The sequence below is a fragment of the Pelecanus crispus genome, unplaced genomic scaffold (assembly GCF_030463565.1).
Source record: "Pelecanus crispus isolate bPelCri1 unplaced genomic scaffold, bPelCri1.pri SCAFFOLD_149, whole genome shotgun sequence".
Classification (NCBI taxonomy): domain Eukaryota; kingdom Metazoa; phylum Chordata; class Aves; order Pelecaniformes; family Pelecanidae; genus Pelecanus; species Pelecanus crispus.
Window position 1 is genome coordinate 16,399 of NW_027461265.1, and position 16,751 is coordinate 33,149.

A 16,751-nucleotide genomic window follows, 5' to 3' on the forward strand; every position below is an offset into this window, starting at 1 on the left:
CCCCCCGAGGCGTGCTCATAGGCGGGGAGCGACGCCCGTCACGGCGCGCTCCGCCCCCAGCAGGCTCCGCCCCCTGCGCAGAGCGCCCCGCAGCGGCGGGGAGGACGCCGGCAGCCCCAGCCCCCCCCCGTGTCCCCCCCGGGGACCCCGGCGCCGCCCCCCCCGCCACGAGGCCACCAGAAATGCGCTCGATTGCTCTTTATTTGCTGCAGGGCCCCGCGGGGCCACAGCCCGGCGGGGGAGGGGCGGGAGCCCCCCGCAGGGCCCCCCGCCCCGTCACCAGCTGGGGGGGCCGAAGCGGGCCACCAGCCGCTCCTGGGCGTCCAGGTCCTTCTGCACCTTGCGCCGCATGTAGAAAATGGGGCAGTCGCGGCTGGGGACACGGGGAGGGCGGGGGGCGTCACGGGGGGGACATCGTGGGGGGACACGGGGATGGTGGGGGGAGATGGGGGTGGCACTGGGGGCGTTGAGGACATTGGGGGGACATGGGGACAGCGGGGGGAGATGGGGGTGGCATTGGGGAGGTTGTTGGGGACATGGGGGCATCATGGGGGGCGTCACGGGGGGACACAGGGATGGCAGGGGGAGATGGGGACGTTGGGGACATCATGGGGGGACACGGGGACAGCGGGGGGGGACATGGGGACATCATGGGGGGACACGGGGACATCATGGGGGGACACAGGGACAGCGGGGGGAGATGGGGGTGGCACTGGGGACGTTGCTGGGGACATTGGGGACATCATGGGGGGACAGGGATGGTGTTGGGGACATTGGGGGCAGCATTGGGGACATGATGGGGGGACACTGGGGGCTGTTGGGGACATTGGGGGCGGCATCGGGGACAGGGGATAACGTTGGGGGCTATTGGGGACACGGGGGGATGCTGGGGACATGGGGACAACATTGGGGCATTATGAGGGGATATTGGGGACAACGTGGGGGATGTGGGGGACACGGGGACAACGTGGGGGGACGTTGGGGACAATGCTAGTGGGGACGTTGGGGGCATTACGGGGAGATGTTGAGGACAATGCTGGGGATGTGGGGGACATGGGGACAACGTGGGGGATGTGGGGGACATGGGGACAACGTGGGGGATGTGGGGGACGGGGACAATGTGGGGGGACGTTGGGGATGTTACAGGGAGATGTTGGGGACAGCGCTGGGGATGTTGGTGACAGCATTGGGGATGGGGACGTGGGGGCAGCGTTGGGGATGTGGGGGACGTTACGGGGGACATTAGGGACAACGATGGGGACGATGTGGGGGACGTTGGGGACAGCGTGGGGGGGCCGCTGAGGACAGGCCGAGGGGCCGCGGGGGCCGCGGGGGACGTTCGGGGACGGTGACGCCCACCTGGTGCAGAGCACGTCCTCGTGCAGGGAGCCCTGGCAGCGCTGGCACTGGCTCCAGAGCCGGGCGAAGCGCTCCTCCAGCGCCGCCAGCTGCGACACCTGCGGGCCGCGGCGCTCAGGGCAGCCCGGCGCCCGGCCCCACGGCGGGGACCCAACCTGCCCCACGGCGGGGACCCAACCTGCCCCATGGGACCCACCCTGCCCCACGGGACCCAACCTGCCCCATGGGACCCACCCTGCCCCATGGGACCCACCCTGCCCCACGGCAGGGACCCAACCTGCCCCACGGCGGGGACCCAACCTGCCCCACGGGACCCAACCTGCCCCACGGCGGGGACCCAACCTGCCCCACGGGACCCAACCTGCCCCACGGCGGGGACCCACCCTGCCCCACGGGACCCACCCTGCCCCACGGCGGGGACCCGCCCTGCCCCATGGGACCCACCCTGCCACCATGGTGGGGACCCAACCTGCCCCATGGGACCCACCCTGCCCCATGGTGGGGACCCAACCTGCCCCATGGGACCCACCCTGCCCCACGGCGGGGACCCAACCTGCCCCATGGGACCCACCCTGCCCCACAGCAGGGACCCAACCTGCCCCACAGCGGGGACCCGCCCTGCCCCATGGACCCACCCTGCCCCACGGGACCCAACCTGCCCCACGGGACCCGCCCTGCCCCACAGCGGGGACCCAACCTGCCCCACGGCGAGGACCCACCCTGCCCCACGGGACCCGCCCTGCCCCACAGCGGGGACCCATCCTGCCCCACGGGACCCGCCCTGCCCCACGGGACCCGCCCTGCCCCACGGTGGGGACCCCGGCACCTGTGACCCACAGCAGGGACCCCAGTGTCTGGGACCCCCCCAGCCCATGGGACCCACCGTGCCCATGGAGGGGACCCAGGTGTCCAGGTCCCCCCAAAGTGGGCCCAGGCATCAGGGACCCCCCCCAAAAGTGGGCCCAGGAGCCCGAGCCCCCCACCTCCTTCTGGTAGAGCTCCGACTGTCGCTGCCCGGCAGAAGTCGCACACCGCGCCTGGGGGGGGAACGGGGGGGCGATTGGGGCCTGACCCCGCCCGGGGGGTGCAGCAGACCCCGGGGGGGTCCCCGCTATTTTCGGGGGGTCCCCACTCACCGTGGTGGGCAGGACGGCCCGGCACCCCACGCAGGTGCTGCGCTTGGTGGCGAAGGCCATCAGCCCCCCCCCCGACCTTGGCCGTCAGCACCGTCTTACAGCGCGTGTGCTCCCCCTCTGCAGGGAGAAACGGGGGCTCAGGGGGGGCCCTGACCCCCCCCGAGCCCCCCAGACCCCTCCCAGCCCCCCTGGGAGCCTCCAACCCCCCCCCAGGGGCACCCCTCACTGGTTGGACCCCGGAGGGGGTCCTGGGGGAGATTTGGGGAAGCTCTGGGGTGATTTTGGGGTCCCTGGGGGAGCACTGGGGGGATTTTGGGGTCCCTCGGGCAGGAGGAATGCGCTCAGCCTTGCCCTCATGCAGGATGGGATCTAGGGGGTCTCGAGGGGATCTCTGGGGGGACTTTGGGGTCCCTTGGGAGGTTTTGGGGTCCCAGGGTGGATTTTGGGGTGCAGAAGGGTTTTGGGGTCACCTGGGGAGGTCTGGGGTCCCCTGGAAGGACTTTGGGATCCCTCAGGTGTGTTTTGGGGTGACTCGGGCAGGAGGACGCGCTCAGCCTCGCCCTCCCTACAGCCGGGACCGAGGGGGCCCTGGGGGGGTTTGGGTGATGTCGGGAGGGAGTTTGGGGTCCCTGTGGGGGGAGTTTGGGGCCCCCGGGGTTCAGGGTGCGGGGTTTGGGGTGTGGGTTTTGGGGTGTGGGTTTGGCCCCCCCGGGGGCTTGGGGAGCAGGTTTTGGGGTTCGGGTTTGGCCCCCCTGGGGGTTCGGGGAGTGGGTTTTGGGGGTTTGGCCCCCCTGGGGGCTCGGGGCACGGTTCAGGGGTCCGCCCCCCGGGGCGCGGTTCGGGGCGGGGGTTCGGGGTGGGGGTGGCCCCCCGGGGCGCGGTTCGGGGGTGGGGGTTCGGGGCGGGGGTGGCCCCCCGGGCGCGGTTCGGGGCGGGGGTTCGGGGCGGGGGTGGCCCCCCGGGGCGCGGTTCGGGGCGGGGGTTCGGGGCGGGGGTGGCCCCCCGGGGGCGCGGTTCGGGGCGGGGGTTCGGGGGCGGGGGTGGCCCCCGGGGCGCGGTTCGGGGCGGGGGGCTCACGCAGCAGGACGCTCTCGGCCCGGCCCTCGCCAGGATGGGCTCGAAGATGCGCAGCAGGGGCCTGGCCAGCTGCTGCTCCAGGTAGTAGCGGGTGTCGATGGGCAGGTTGTGCTCCAGCGCGTAGATGGGGTCCTGGGGGCGGGGGGCTTGGGGACCCCCGGCACCCCCCGGACCCCCCTATGCCCCCTCACGTCCCTCTGTCCCACCACGCCCCCATTCTGGTCCCTCCACCACCCCCCCCGTCCCTCTGTCCTTCTCCGGACCCCCAAAAATGTCCCCCCCATGCCCCCACATCCCCCCCCCCATGTCCCCCACCCCAGGTGTCCCCCAATGGCCCCCCCAATGTCTCCTCCGTGCCCCCCCCAAGGTGTCCCCTGTCCCCCCCCATATCCCCCCATGTCCCAAATGTCCCCCTGTGTCCCCCCAAGGTGTCCCCCCCACCAAGGTGTCCCCCCAAATGTCCCCTCCATGCCCCCCAGGTGTCCCCTGTCCCCCCATGCCCCCCATGTACCCCCCAATGTCCCCTCCGTGCCCCCCCAGGTGTCCCATGCCCCCCCAAATGTCCCTTCTGTGCCCCCCAAGGTGTCCCCTGTCCCCCCCATGTCCCCTGTCCCCCCCAAATATCCCCCCCTCCAAGGTGTCCCCCCCTCCAAGGTGTCCCCCCCCGAGCCCCCCAGGTGTCTCGTGCCCCCCAAATGTCCCCTCTGTGCCCCCCCAGGTGTCCCTTGTCCCCCCATGCCCCCTTCGTGTCCCCCCCCCATGTCCCTCCATGTCCCCCCCAAAAGTGTCCCCTGTCCCCCATGTCCCCTATCCCCCCATGCACCCTCCATGTCCCCCACATGCCCCCCAAAGGTGTCCCCTGTCCCCCCCCAATGCCCCCCCATGTCCCCTGTCCCCCCCATGTCCCCCCCAAGGTGCCCCCCCCGCGCCCCCCACCTCGGACTTCATGTAGGCGGCCAGCCCCTTGGCGCCGGTGACGATGACGTAGGGGACGCGGTCGCCCAGGCTGGGGGGCGCTGCCGGGGTCCCGCTGCCGCATCCTGGGGGGGCACCGGGGGTGGGGGCGGCCCCTGATGTGGGGGGGCCCCGGGGGTCCCCCGCCCCCCCCTCCGGGTTTGGGGACACCCACCTGCGGGTGCCCCGTGGGGTGCCCAGTTTGGGGGGTGCAGATTTGGGGTGCCCTCAGGGTGCCCCTTTTGGGGTGCCCCTTTTGGGGGGGCGCAGATTTGGGGTGCCCTCTCATGGTGCCCATTTTGGGGTGCCCCTTTTGGGGGGGCGCAGATTTGGGGTGCCCTCTCATGGTGCCCATTTTGGGGGGGCGCAGATTTGGGGTGCCCTCAGGGTGCCCATTTTGGGGTGCCCATTTTGGGGGGGCGCAGATTTGGGGTGCCCTCTCATGGTGCCCATTTTGGGGTGCCCATTTTGGGGGGGGGCGCAGATTTGGGGTGCCCTCAGGGTGCCCCTTTTGGGGTGCCCCTTTTGGGGGGGGCGCAGATTTGGGGTGCCCTCAGGGTGCCCCTTTTGGGGTGCCCATTTTGGGGGGCGCAGATTTGGGGTGCCCTCAGGGTGCCCATTTTGGGGTGCCCCTTTTGGGGGGGCGCAGATTTGGGGTGCCCTCTCATGGTGCCCATTTTGGGGTGCCCATTTTGGGGGGGGGGCGCAGATTTGGGGTGCCCTCAGGGTGCTCCTTTTGGGGTGCCCCTTTTGGGGGGGGCGCAGATTTGGGGTGCCCTCAGGGTGCCCATTTTGGGGTGCCCTTTTTGGGGGGGCGCAGATTTGGGGTGCCCTCAGGGTGCCCATTTTGGGGTGCCCCTTTTGGGGGGGCGCAGATTTGGGGTGCCCCTTTTGGGGTGCCCCTTTTGGGGTGCCCATTTTGGGGGGGGGGGCAGATTTGGGGTGCCCTCAGGGTGCTCCTTTTGGGGTGCCCCTTTTAGGGGGGCGCAGATTTGGGGTGCCCTCTCATGGTGCCCATTTTGGGGTGCCCAGATTAGGGGGGTGCAGATTTGGGGTGCCCCTTTTGGGGGTGCTAATTTCAGGGTCCTCCTTCTGAGGTGCCAGTTTTGGGGTGTCCACTTGGGGTGCCTGTTTCAGGGGTCCCCCTTCTAAGGTGCCCACTTAGGAGAACCCCGTTTTGGGGTACCCATTTGGGGGTCCCTGTTTTGGGGTACCCATTTTGGGGTGTCCATTTGGGGTGCCTGTTTGGGGGTCCCCATTTTGGGGTGTCCATTTGGGGTGCCTGTTGTGGGGCTCCCTGTTTTAAGGTGCCCATTTAGGAGATCCCCGTTTTGGGTGCCTGTTGGGGGGTCCCTGTTTCGGGGGTCCCCCTTCTAAGGTGCCCACTTAGGAGATCCCCATTTTGGGGTACCCATTTGGGGGTCCCTGTTTTGGGGTGCCTGTTTGGGGTTCCCCATTTTGGGGTGTCCATTTGGGGTGCCTGTTTCGGGGGTCCCTGTTTTAAGGTGCCCACTTAGGAGATCCCCATTTTGGGGTACCCATTTGGGGGTCCCTGTTTGGGGCTCCCCATTTTGGGGTGCCTGTTTTGCAGCTCCCCCTTCTAAGGTGCCCACTTAGGACGTCACCATTTTGGGGTACCCATTTGGGAGTCCCTGTTTTGGGGTGCCTGTTTGGGGCTCCCCGTTTTGGGGTGCCTCTTTGGGCTCCCCATTTTGGGGTGTCCATTTGGGGGTCCCTGTTTTGGGGTACCCATTTGGGGGTCCCTGTTTTGGGGTGCCTGTTTGGGCTCCCCATTTTGGGGTGCCCATTTTGGGGTGCCTGTTTTGGGGGTCCCTGGTTTGGGGTGCCTGTTTCGGGGGTCCCCCTTTTGAGGTGCCCGTTCAGGGGTGCCCGGGTTTCGGGGGGGCGCGGGTTTCGGGGTGCCCACCTCTCGGCCAGCTGGACGTGGGCCTGGGGCGCGGCATAGGCGCTGGCCGCGCGCGTCAGCTCCTTGGTGATGACGAGCTGCGAGATGTCCACGCGGTTACACAGCAGGTCCGAGATCACCTCCTGCGCGTGCGCCACCGCCCCCGCGGGGTCCCTGCGGGGGGCAAGGGGGCTCGGGGGGGGCTGCGGGACCCCCACATCGCCCCACACCGCCCCACGGGGGCCCTGGGGGACCCACAGCATCCCTGGGGGGGTCAGGGGAACCCTCACATAGTGGCATGGGGGCCCTGGGGGGGGTCGGGGGGGCTGGGGGACCCCCACGGGGGCCCTGGGGGACCCACGGCATCCCTGGGGGGGTCAGGGGGACCCCCACATCGCCCCACGGGGGCCCTGGGGGACCCTCACATCACCCCACATCGCCCCACGGGGGCCCTGGGGGACCCACGGCATCCCTGGGGGGGGGCTGGGGGAGCCCCACATCGCCCCACGGGGGCCCTGGGGGGGGTCGGGGGGGCAGGGGGACCCCCACATCACCCCATGGGGGCCACGGGGGACCCACGGCATCCCTGGGGGGGTCGGGGGACCCCCACATCGCCCCACGGGGGCCCTGGGGGACCCTCACATCACCCCACATCACCCCACGGGGGCCCTGGGGGACCCACGGCATCCCTGGGGGGGTCAGGGGGACCCCCACATCGCCCCACGGGGGCCCTGGGGGACCCTCACATCACCCCACATCGCCCCACGGGGGCCCTGGGGGACCCACGGCATCCCTGGGGGGGGGCTGGGGGAGCCCCACATCGCCCCACGGGGGCCCTGGGGGGGGTCGGGGGGGCAGGGGGACCCCCACATCACCCCATGGGGGCCACGGGGGACCCACGGCATCCCTGGGGGGGTCAGGGGGACCCCCAAAACATCCCACAGCATCCCTGGGGAGGACAGAGGGGGCAGGGGGACCCCCACATCACCCCATGGCATCCCTGGGGGGGATCGGGGGACCCCCAAAACACCCCACAACGTCCCTGGGGAGCACGGGGGGGGTCAGGGGGACCCCCAAAACACCCCCCCGGGGACCCCCGGAAGGCGCCGCACCGGTGCAGCAGGATGCGGCGCAGGCAGGAGGTGACGAGGTTGGCGGCCAGGGGACAGTTGTCGCGCCGGACGGCCTCCAGCCCCTTGCAGTCCAGCTTGTCGTGGGCCTCGGCGCTCGAGGAGAAGCAGAGCCCCGCGTAGCGCTTCTTGCTGATCAGCAGGTACGGCCAGTACACCTGGGGGGCAACCTCAGCGGGGACCCCCGGCACCCCCAGGACAGGGGGACCCCCCCGGGGACAGGGGGCCCATCCCAAGGGCACGGGGACCCCCCCGGGACACCCTTGGGGGTGTGCGGATGCCCCTAGGGACATGGGGACCCCCAGGGACACCCTTGGGGACATGGGGACCCCCCCAGGGATGAGGGACCCCCCCCAGGGACACCCTTGGGGACATGGGGACCCCCCCAGGGATGAGGGACCCCCCCAGGGACACCCTTGGGGACATGGGGACCCCCCCAGGGACGCCCTTGGGGACATGGGGACCCCCCCAGGGATGAGGGACCCCCCCCAGGGACACCCTTAGGGACATGGGGACCCCCCCAGGGATGAGGGACCCCCCCCAGGGACGCCCTTAGGGACATGGGGACCCCCCCAGGGATGAGGGACCCCCCCAGGGACGCCCTTGGGGACATGGGGACCCCCCCAGGGATGAGGGACCCCCCCAGGGACACCCTTGGGGACATGGGGACCCCCCCAGGGATGAGGGACCCCCCCCAGGGACACCCTTGGGGACATGGGGACCCCCCCAGGGATGAGGGACCCCCCCCAGGGACACCCTTGGGGACATGGGGACCCCCCCAGGGATGAGGGACCCCCCCCAGGGACACCCTTAGGGACATGGGGACCCCCCCAGGGATGAGGGACCCCCCCCAGGGACACCCTTAGGGACATGGGGACCCCCCCAGGGATGAGGGACCCCCCCCAGGGACACCCTTGGGGACATGGGGACCCCCCCAGGGATGAGGGACCCCCCCCAGGGACACCCTTAGGGACATGGGGACCCCCCCAGGGATGAGGGACCCCCCCCAGGGACACCCTTGGGGACATGGGGACCCCCCCAGGGATGAGGGACCCCCCCCAGGGACACCCTTGGGGACATGGGGACCCCCCCAGGGATGAGGGACCCCCCCCAGGGACACCCTTGGGGACATGGGGACCCCCCCAGGGATGAGGGACCCCCCCAGGGACACCCTTGGGGACATGGGGACCCCCCCAGGGACACCCTTAGGGACATGGGGACCCCCCCAGGGATGAGGGACCCCCCCAGGGACACCCTTGGGGACATGGGGACCCCCCCAGGGACGCCCTTAGGGACATGGGGACCCCCCAGGGATGAGGGACCCCCCCCAGGGACACCCTTAGGGACAGGGGACCCCCCCAGGGATGAGGGACCCCCCCCAGGGACACCCTTGGGGACATGGGGACCCCCCAGGGATGAGGGACCCCCCCCAGGGACACCCTTAGGGACAGGGGACCCCCCCAGGGACGCCCTTAGGGACATGGGGACCCCCACCAAGGACACTCTTGGGGACATGGGGACCCCCTCAGGGACACCCTTGGGGGTGTAGGGATGGCCCTAGGGAATTGGGGACCCCCAGGGACACCCTTGGGGACACGGGGAAGCCCCCCAAGGATGAGGGACCCCCCAAAGGACACTTTTGGGGACTCGGGGACACCCAGGGACACCCTTAGGGACACGGGACCACCTCAGGGACACCCCTGGGGACAGGGGGACCCCCCTGGGGACGTGGGAACCCCCCCAGGGACACTTGTTAGGACAAGGGGATGACCCCAGGGACCCCCTTGGGGACCCTCACAGGAATGTGGGGGCTCCCCGGACATCCCCGGGGCTGTGGGGACCCCCCTGGGGACATGGGGACCCCTTGGGGACCCCCCGGGGACATGGGACCCCCCCGGACCCCCCTGACCTTCTCGAACTCCAGCTTGATGGGGGAGGGGAAGTGGCTGGAGACCCAGGCGGCCGCCTCCTGCCCCAGGGCCATCGCCTCGGCCACCGTGGCCACCCCCAGGCGGCACATCACCGAGTCCGTGTCCCCGTACACCACCTGGGGGGCACGGGATCAGGGACCCCCGGGACCCCCGAACTCCCCTGGGGCCCCCAACCCCCCTGGGACCACCTGAGACCCCCCTGGGGCCCCCAACCCCCCGGGAACCCCTCTGAGACCCCCAGGATCCTCTGGGGATCCCCAGGACCCCCCGGGGACCCCTCAAAACCCCCTGGGGACCCCCAGCCCACCTTGGCAGCCATGGGCAAGTATTTGCTCTCCTGGCGTCCCCCAGGACCCCCCCTGGGAACCCCCAGGACCCCCCTGAGACCCCCAGGACCCCCCCCAATCCCTCCCCGCGGACCCCCAGCCCACCTTGGCATCCGCGGGGAAGCCCTGGGCCAGGCAGTATTTGCTCTCCACCAGCTGCTTCGTGCGCTCGATCATCTGGCGCCCGAAGCCGGTGACGCTCTGGGGGGGACACGGGGACGTTGGGGGGGGCCATGGGGACATTGGGGGGGGACACGGGGACACTGGGGGGGCCATGGGGACATTTGGGGGGGCCATGGGGACATTTGGGGGGGGCCATGGGGGATGTTGGGGGGCCATGGGGATGTTGGGGGGGACACGGGGATTGTTGGGGGGGGGGCATGGGGACATTGGGGGGCCCCCCGCCTGCCTGGGGGTTTGGGGAAGGCCCAGGGCTGGGTCCCAAAAGCCTTGGGGGAGGCGTGGGATGGGGCTGTGGGGCAGGCAGGCCATGCAGTGGGGTGCCACGGGAAGCTGTGGGGCAGCCATGGGCGCTGTGGGGTGCTATGGGGCAGCCGTGGGGTGCTGTGGGGCACTGTGCGGAGCCGTGGGGCTCACCTGGGAGATCTCGAGGCAGGGCAGGCGCCCGGCCTGGGCGCCGGTGAAGCCGTAGACCGAGTTGGCGCTGACCTTCAGCGCCTGCTGGCCGCCCGTCCAGGACCTGGCGCCGGAACCCGTCCTGCTCCTGCGCCAGCTCTGCCTTCACCCTGCCGGGACCCACAGCTGCCCCACGGCCGCCCCACGGCCGCCACAGCCACCCACGGGGCCTCCCACAGCCCCCTGGGGACCCCAAACCTGCCCCACGGGGACCCCTGAAAACCAGCGGGGTCCCCCAACCCTCCTAGGGACCCCAAACCCTCCTATGGGGACCGTAAAATCCCCCAGGGGGGGCCCCCAAACCATCACGGACCCCAACCCCCCCCGGGGGACCCCTCCAACCTCCCCCATGGGGACCCCCAAGCCCTCCTATGGGGACCCCCGAAACCATCAGGGACCCCAAACCTGCCCCATAGGGACCCCAGACCCTCCTATGGGGACCCCTGAAACCATCAGGGACCCCAAACCTGCCCCATAGGGACCCCAAACCCTCCTATGGGGACCCCTGAAACCATCAGGGACCCCCAAACCCATTGGGGACCCCCCTCGTCCTGCCCCATGGGGGCTCCCAGGGGACCCCAAACCTGCCCCACGGCCACGCTGCAGCCGCCGTGGCTGCCCGGGGGGGCTGAGCTGTGTCCCCCCGCGCCCCCACCTCTTGCGGGCGGCCAGCAGCCCCTCCAGGATGCGGGGCAGCTAGCCCCCGGCGCACGCCGGCCGTGACGAAGAGCTCGCCCGTGGGGGTGCGGAATGAAGTCACTGGGGCCCAGCCTGGGGGGGGGGAAAGGGGGGTCACAGGGTGGGGCGGACCCACAGCCACCCCATGGCTGCCCCACGGCCCCCCCAGTCCCCCCCAGGCCCTCACCAGTCCCACCCCAGTGCCCCCCCAGCCATACTCCAGTCCCCACAGCACCTTCCAGTCCCTCCCAGTGCCTCCCCAACCCCTCCCAGTGCCCCCCAGTCCCCCCCAACCCCTCTCAGCCCCCCCCCCAGGGCCCCCAGTCCCTCTCAGTCTCCCCCCAACCCCTCCCAGTCGCCCCCAGTGCCCCCAGTCCCTCCCAGTCCCCCCCCCAGTCCCCCCCAGTGCCCCTCCCAGTCCCCCCCAGCGCCCCCCGCGCCCACCCGAAGCGCTGGGCGGCCCCCCCCCGGGGGCAGCAGGGTGGTGTAGCAGAGGTTGTGCGCCATCATGATGGAGGGGTACAGCGAGGGAGAAGTCCAGCGTCACGATGGGCACGTCGTAGTACCTGGGGTCACGGGGGTCATGGGGGGTCAGAGGGGGTCAGGGGGAAAAAGTGGGGGGCGGGGGGGTTGGGGGGGTCACAAGATTCATGGGGGGTCGGGGGTCACGCAGGCGTCCAGGGTCACAAGGGGACATGGCGGGGTCAGGGGTCACAAGAGCGTCAGGGTCACAGGGGTCCTGGGGGTCACAGGGGTCATGGGGGGACATGGGGGTCAGGGGTCATGAGTATCCCAGGGTTCACAGGGGGTCACAAGAGGTGTCATGGGGGGTCCCGGGGGGCATCATGGGGGCAAGGGGGATCACAGGGGGTCCCGGGGGGGGTCCCGGGGGTCAGGGGGGTCCCAGGGGCGTTACAGGGGTCAGGGGGTCCCAGGGGGGTCCCAGGGGTCAGGGGGGGTCCAGGGGTGTTACGGGGGTCAGGGGGGTCCCAGGGTGGTCCCGGGGGTCAGGGGGGTCCCAGGGGGGTCCCGGGGGTGTTACAGGGTTCACCAGCAGGGTCCCAGGGGGGGTCCCAGGGGTGTTACAGGGGTCACAGGGGGGTCCCGGGAGTTTGGGGGGGCCAGGGCAGGGGCCACACCCCCCCACTCACCCCTTGAGGGGCTCGATGACGGTGGCCCCCTCGTAGTCCTCCCCCCCCTCCGACTTCACCACCGGCATCAGCAGGTCCTCCTTCATCGCCTGCGGCACCGGCACCCCCGGGGTCACCGGCACCCCCGGAGCCCGCCCCGTGCCCCCACCATCCCTGGTGGCCCCACGTCCCCCCGGGTCCCTCCTGGTGACCCAAGGTCCCTCCCAGTGTCCCCCCGTCCCCATCCCCAGCTCCCCCCGGGTCCCTCCTTGGTGACCCCCCAATCTCCATGTCCCTCTGTCCCTCCCGGTGACCCCCGTCCCCATCCCCACGTCCCCCCAAGTTCTGCCTGGCGACCCCCTGTCCCCATCCCCATGTCCCCTAAGTTCCTCCTGGTGACCTCCTGTCCCCCCAAGTCCTCCTGGTGACCCCCGTCCCCATCCCCACGTCCCCTGTCCCCCAAGTCCCTCCTGGTGACCCCCTGTCCCCATCCCCACGTCCCCCAGGTCCCTCCTGGTGACCCCCAGCCCCCCAGGTCCCTCCCCCCGGTGACCCCCGGCCCCCCAGGTCCCTCCCGGGTGTCCCCAGGTCCCTCCCAGTGACCCCGTCCCCATCCCCATGTCCCCCAGGTCCCCCCCGGTGACCCCGTCCCCATCCCCACGTCCCCCAGGTCCCTCCAGTGACGCCCGGCCCCCCCAGGTCCCTCCCGGTGTCCCCAGGTCCCCCCCGGTCCCCCCTGTGCCCCCCTGACCTGCCGCAGGAGCTGCGAGACCACCTTGACCTGCTGTCCCCGGGCCAGCAGGTAGCTGAGGGGGACGCCGGTGACGGCGCGCCATCTCCACGTAGTTGACCACCACCATCAGCTTCTCCAGCAGCCGCAGCGGCAGTGAAGGCGGTCCTTCAGGCAGTAGACGGCCAGCCGGCGCCGCGTCTGCTCCGAGCCGTTCTGGGATGGGGGGACATGGGGGGGACACGTTGGGGACATGGGGGGACACGCTGGGGACGTGGGGGGACACGACACAATCCCTGGGGACCCGCCCCAAACCCCCTCAGACCCCACCACGTACCTGGAGCTCGGCGATGATGTTGTGGGGCCCCCCAGGACCCCCCCATGACACCCCCAGGATCCCCCAGGGATGCCTCCAGACCCCCAGGAACCCCAGACCCACCTGCAGGTCCGTGATGATGCTGTGGGCCCCCAGGACCCCCCCAGACCCACCAGCAGGTCCGTGATGATGCTGTGGGGCCCCCCAGGACCCCCCAGACCCACCTGCAGGTCCGTGATGATGCTGTGGGGACCCCCCAGGACCCCCAGACCACCTGCAGGTCCGTGATGATGCTGTGTGGGGCCCCCCAGGACCCCCCAGACCCCACCTGCAGGTCCGTGATGATGCTGTGGGGGCCCCCCAGGACCCCCCCAGACCCACCTGCAGGTCCGTGATGAGGCTGTGGGGCCCCCCAGGACCCCCCAGACCCACCTGCAGGTCCGTGATGATGCTGTGGGGCCCCCCAGGACCCCCCAGACCCACCTGCAGGTCCGTGATGATGCTGTGGGGCACGTCCTCCTTCTGCTCGTGTAGGAAGTGGAAGCTGACGGCGTTCAGGGTGTAGGAGCGGAGCTTGTGGTCCCGCAGCAGCACCTTGCGCACTGGCTCCCGCTGCACCCAGCTGCGCCCCAGCACCCCGACCGCCCCCCAGAGCGCCTCAACAGCCCACTGCACCCCAACACCACCCCCTGCACCCCCACTGCCCCCTGGCAACACCCTGTAACCACCCCCTAACACCCACTGCCCCCCGAGTATACCCCCCACACCACCCCCTGCACCCCCACTGCACCCCTAACACCCCCCTACACCCCAGCTATGCCCCTAATGGCCCCTACACCCCCTAACACCTCTACTGCACCCCCACTGCACCCCTAAGTGCCTGACTACACCCCCTAACACCCCCTAACACCTCTACTGCACCCCCCCCTGCACCCCCTAACACCTCTACTGCACCCCCAACTGCACCCCTAACACCCCCACTGCACCCCAGCTACACCCCAACCTCACCCTGGCCACGCCAGGGCTCCAGCCCCGGGCCAGCCCCCCCCAGCACACCCATGGCCCCCCTGAGCCCCCCCGAGCCCCCCCATAGCCCCCCGTACCTGCAGCAGGTCGAGCGTGACCCTCCCCTCGGCGCTGACCACCTTGCTCTCCCAGCCGGCCCAGCTGCCGGGACTGGAACGCCGAATCCCGCACGACCGAGCGGCGCCCACGGATGCGGGCCCAGGAAGGGGAAGGACTCGACCTGGAGGGGGGCAGCGGGGGAGTTGGGGGGCAACGGGGGAGGACACTGCCTGTGGGCAGGTCGGGGGGGGAAGGCTGGACTGCTGGGGGGCAGGTCCGGGGGTCTGGGGGGCAGGTCAGGGGGGGCAGGTCAGGGGTCTGGGGGGCAGGTCAGGGGTCTGGGGGCAGGTCAGGGGTCTGGGGGCAGGCTGGGGGGGGCAGGTCAGGGGTCTGGGGGGCAGGGTCAGGGGGGGGGCAGGTCAGGGGTCTGGGGGCAGGTCAGGGGTCTGGGGGCAGGCTCGGGGGGCAGGTCAGGGGTCTGGGGGGCAGGTCAGGGGTCTGGGGGCAGGTCAGGGGTCTGGGGGGCAGGTCAGGGGTCTGGGGGGCAGGTCAGGGGGGGGCAGGTCAGGGGTCTGGGGGCAGGTCAGGGGTCAGGTCAGGGGTCTGGGGTCTGGGGGCAGGCTGGGGGGCAGGTCAGGGGTCTGGGGGCAGGTCAGGGGGTCTGGGGGCAGGCTGGGGGGGCAGGTCAGGGGTCAGGTCAGGGGTCTGGGGGCAGGCTGGGGGGCAGGTCAGGGTCAGGTCAGGGGTCTGGGGGCACCTTGAGACGTGGGCGCGGCTGCAGCAGGTAGGGCAGGTCGCAGTTCTGGATGTTGTACCCCGTCACGATGTCGGGGTCCACGATCCGCACGAACTCAGCCCATGACTGGGGGGGACAAACGGGGGGTCACGGGGGGCCCCCAAAACCCCCAGGGCCCCCCCAGACCCTTTCAGAGCCTCTCAGGAAGCCCCCAGGCCCCCTTGGGAGATCCCAGGGGCCCCCAGGGATGTCCGAAAGCCCCCCAAGGACCCCTGAGAGCCCCCCAGATCCTTGAGAGCCCCCTCAGATCCCCCCCCAGCCACTCCTGGAGCCCCCCGATCCCTCAGACCCTCCCCATTCCCTCCCAGAGCCCCCCCGAGAACCCCTGAGCTCCCCGTGCCCCCCCGTAGACCCCCCAAGGACCCCTGAGAGTCCCCCCATACCCCCCCCAAGGACCCCTGAGTGTTCCCCAGCCACTCCTGGAGCACCCCAGACCCCCAAGACCCTCCCTGAGCCCCCCAAGGACCCCTGAGTGTTCCCCATACCCCCCCCAAGGACCCCTGAGTGTTCCCCAGCCACTCCTGGAGCAACCCCAGACCCTCAAGACCCTCCTGAGCCCCCCAAGGACCCGAGAGCCACCCTGTCCCCGTCCACCCCCGAGCCCACCAAGGACCGTGAGCGTCCCTGTCCCCCCCGGAGAGCCCCAAGGACCCCCCCAGAGCCCCCCAAGGACCCCCTGGAGATCCCTAAGAGCCCCCTGTGTCCCCCCAGAGCCCCCCCATCCCCTCCCAGAGCCACCCAAGGACCCTGTGCCCCCCGGAGCCCCCCAAGGACCCCCCCCAAGGATCCCCAGAGCCCCCCCGTCCCCTCCCAGAGCCCCCCAAGGACCCCCCCCCATGCCCTCTGAGCCCCCCAAGGACCCCCCGGTGACCTGGAGCAGGTCCGCTCCCCGCTGGAAGCTGAGCACCTGGGAGCCGAGGATGGGGGCGCAGGGCAGGAGGGTGAAGACGGTGCGGAGGAAGGGCTCGCGCTCCCCCTGCCGCAGCACCACCCCCCGCCACCTGGATGACGGGGTCCCGCTCCGCCTCGGGGAACACCCCTGCGCGGGCACACGGGGGTCCCACACCGCACCCCGCCGTCCCCCAGCCGTGCCCGACGTCCCCATCCCTCTGCCCCCCAATGTCCCCTCTGCACCCCAACGTCCCCTCTGCACCCCAACGTCCCCTCTGCACCCCAATGTCCCTCTGCACCCCAACGTCCCCTCTGCACCCCAACGTCCCCCCCTGCCCCTTTGCACCCCACATCCCCATCCCTCCTGCCCCCCATCCCTCCACAATGTCCCTCTATGGACCCCCAATGTCCCCCCCGATGTCCCCCTGTACCCCCTGTGACCCCCCAATGTCCCCGTCCCCCAATGACCCCCCAATGTCCCCCCGTGACCCCCCCAATGTCCCCGTCCCCCTGTGACCACCCCCAATGTCCCCATCCCCCAATGACCCCCCAATGTCCCCCCCGTGACCCCCCAATGTCCCCCGTCCCCCTGTGACCCCCCAATGTCCCCATCCCCCAATGACCCCCCAATGTCCCCCCCATGACCCCCCAATGTCCCCGTCCCCCTGTGACCACGCCCCGATGTCCCCC

The 16,751-nt window shown here is 71.1% G+C and overlaps 1 protein-coding gene across 1 annotated transcript in view; it reads right to left on the reverse strand.

Moving 5' to 3' along the window:
• Window positions 1-276: 276 nt before the first annotated feature.
• Window positions 277-16,751, reverse strand: part of POLD1 (DNA polymerase delta 1, catalytic subunit) — a 21,161-nt gene continuing 4,686 nt past the window's right edge. The window contains 31 exon segments of the mRNA XM_075727331.1: window positions 277-373; window positions 1,360-1,457; window positions 2,343-2,372; window positions 2,374-2,396; window positions 2,492-2,564; window positions 2,566-2,612; window positions 3,573-3,605; window positions 3,608-3,704; window positions 4,509-4,583; window positions 4,585-4,612; window positions 6,454-6,606; window positions 7,545-7,720; window positions 9,472-9,609; window positions 9,925-10,020; window positions 10,417-10,503; window positions 10,505-10,565; window positions 11,111-11,151; window positions 11,153-11,226; window positions 11,574-11,661; window positions 11,663-11,699; window positions 12,285-12,373; window positions 13,015-13,089; window positions 13,091-13,150; window positions 13,153-13,209; window positions 13,793-13,903; window positions 14,413-14,463; window positions 14,465-14,530; window positions 14,532-14,555; window positions 15,132-15,236; window positions 16,042-16,164; window positions 16,166-16,279. Of these exon segments, the coding sequence (XP_075583446.1) occupies window positions 277-373; window positions 1,360-1,457; window positions 2,343-2,372; window positions 2,374-2,396; window positions 2,492-2,564; window positions 2,566-2,612; window positions 3,573-3,605; window positions 3,608-3,704; window positions 4,509-4,583; window positions 4,585-4,612; window positions 6,454-6,606; window positions 7,545-7,720; window positions 9,472-9,609; window positions 9,925-10,020; window positions 10,417-10,503; window positions 10,505-10,565; window positions 11,111-11,151; window positions 11,153-11,226; window positions 11,574-11,661; window positions 11,663-11,699; window positions 12,285-12,373; window positions 13,015-13,089; window positions 13,091-13,150; window positions 13,153-13,209; window positions 13,793-13,903; window positions 14,413-14,463; window positions 14,465-14,530; window positions 14,532-14,555; window positions 15,132-15,236; window positions 16,042-16,164; window positions 16,166-16,279 (2,427 nt within the window).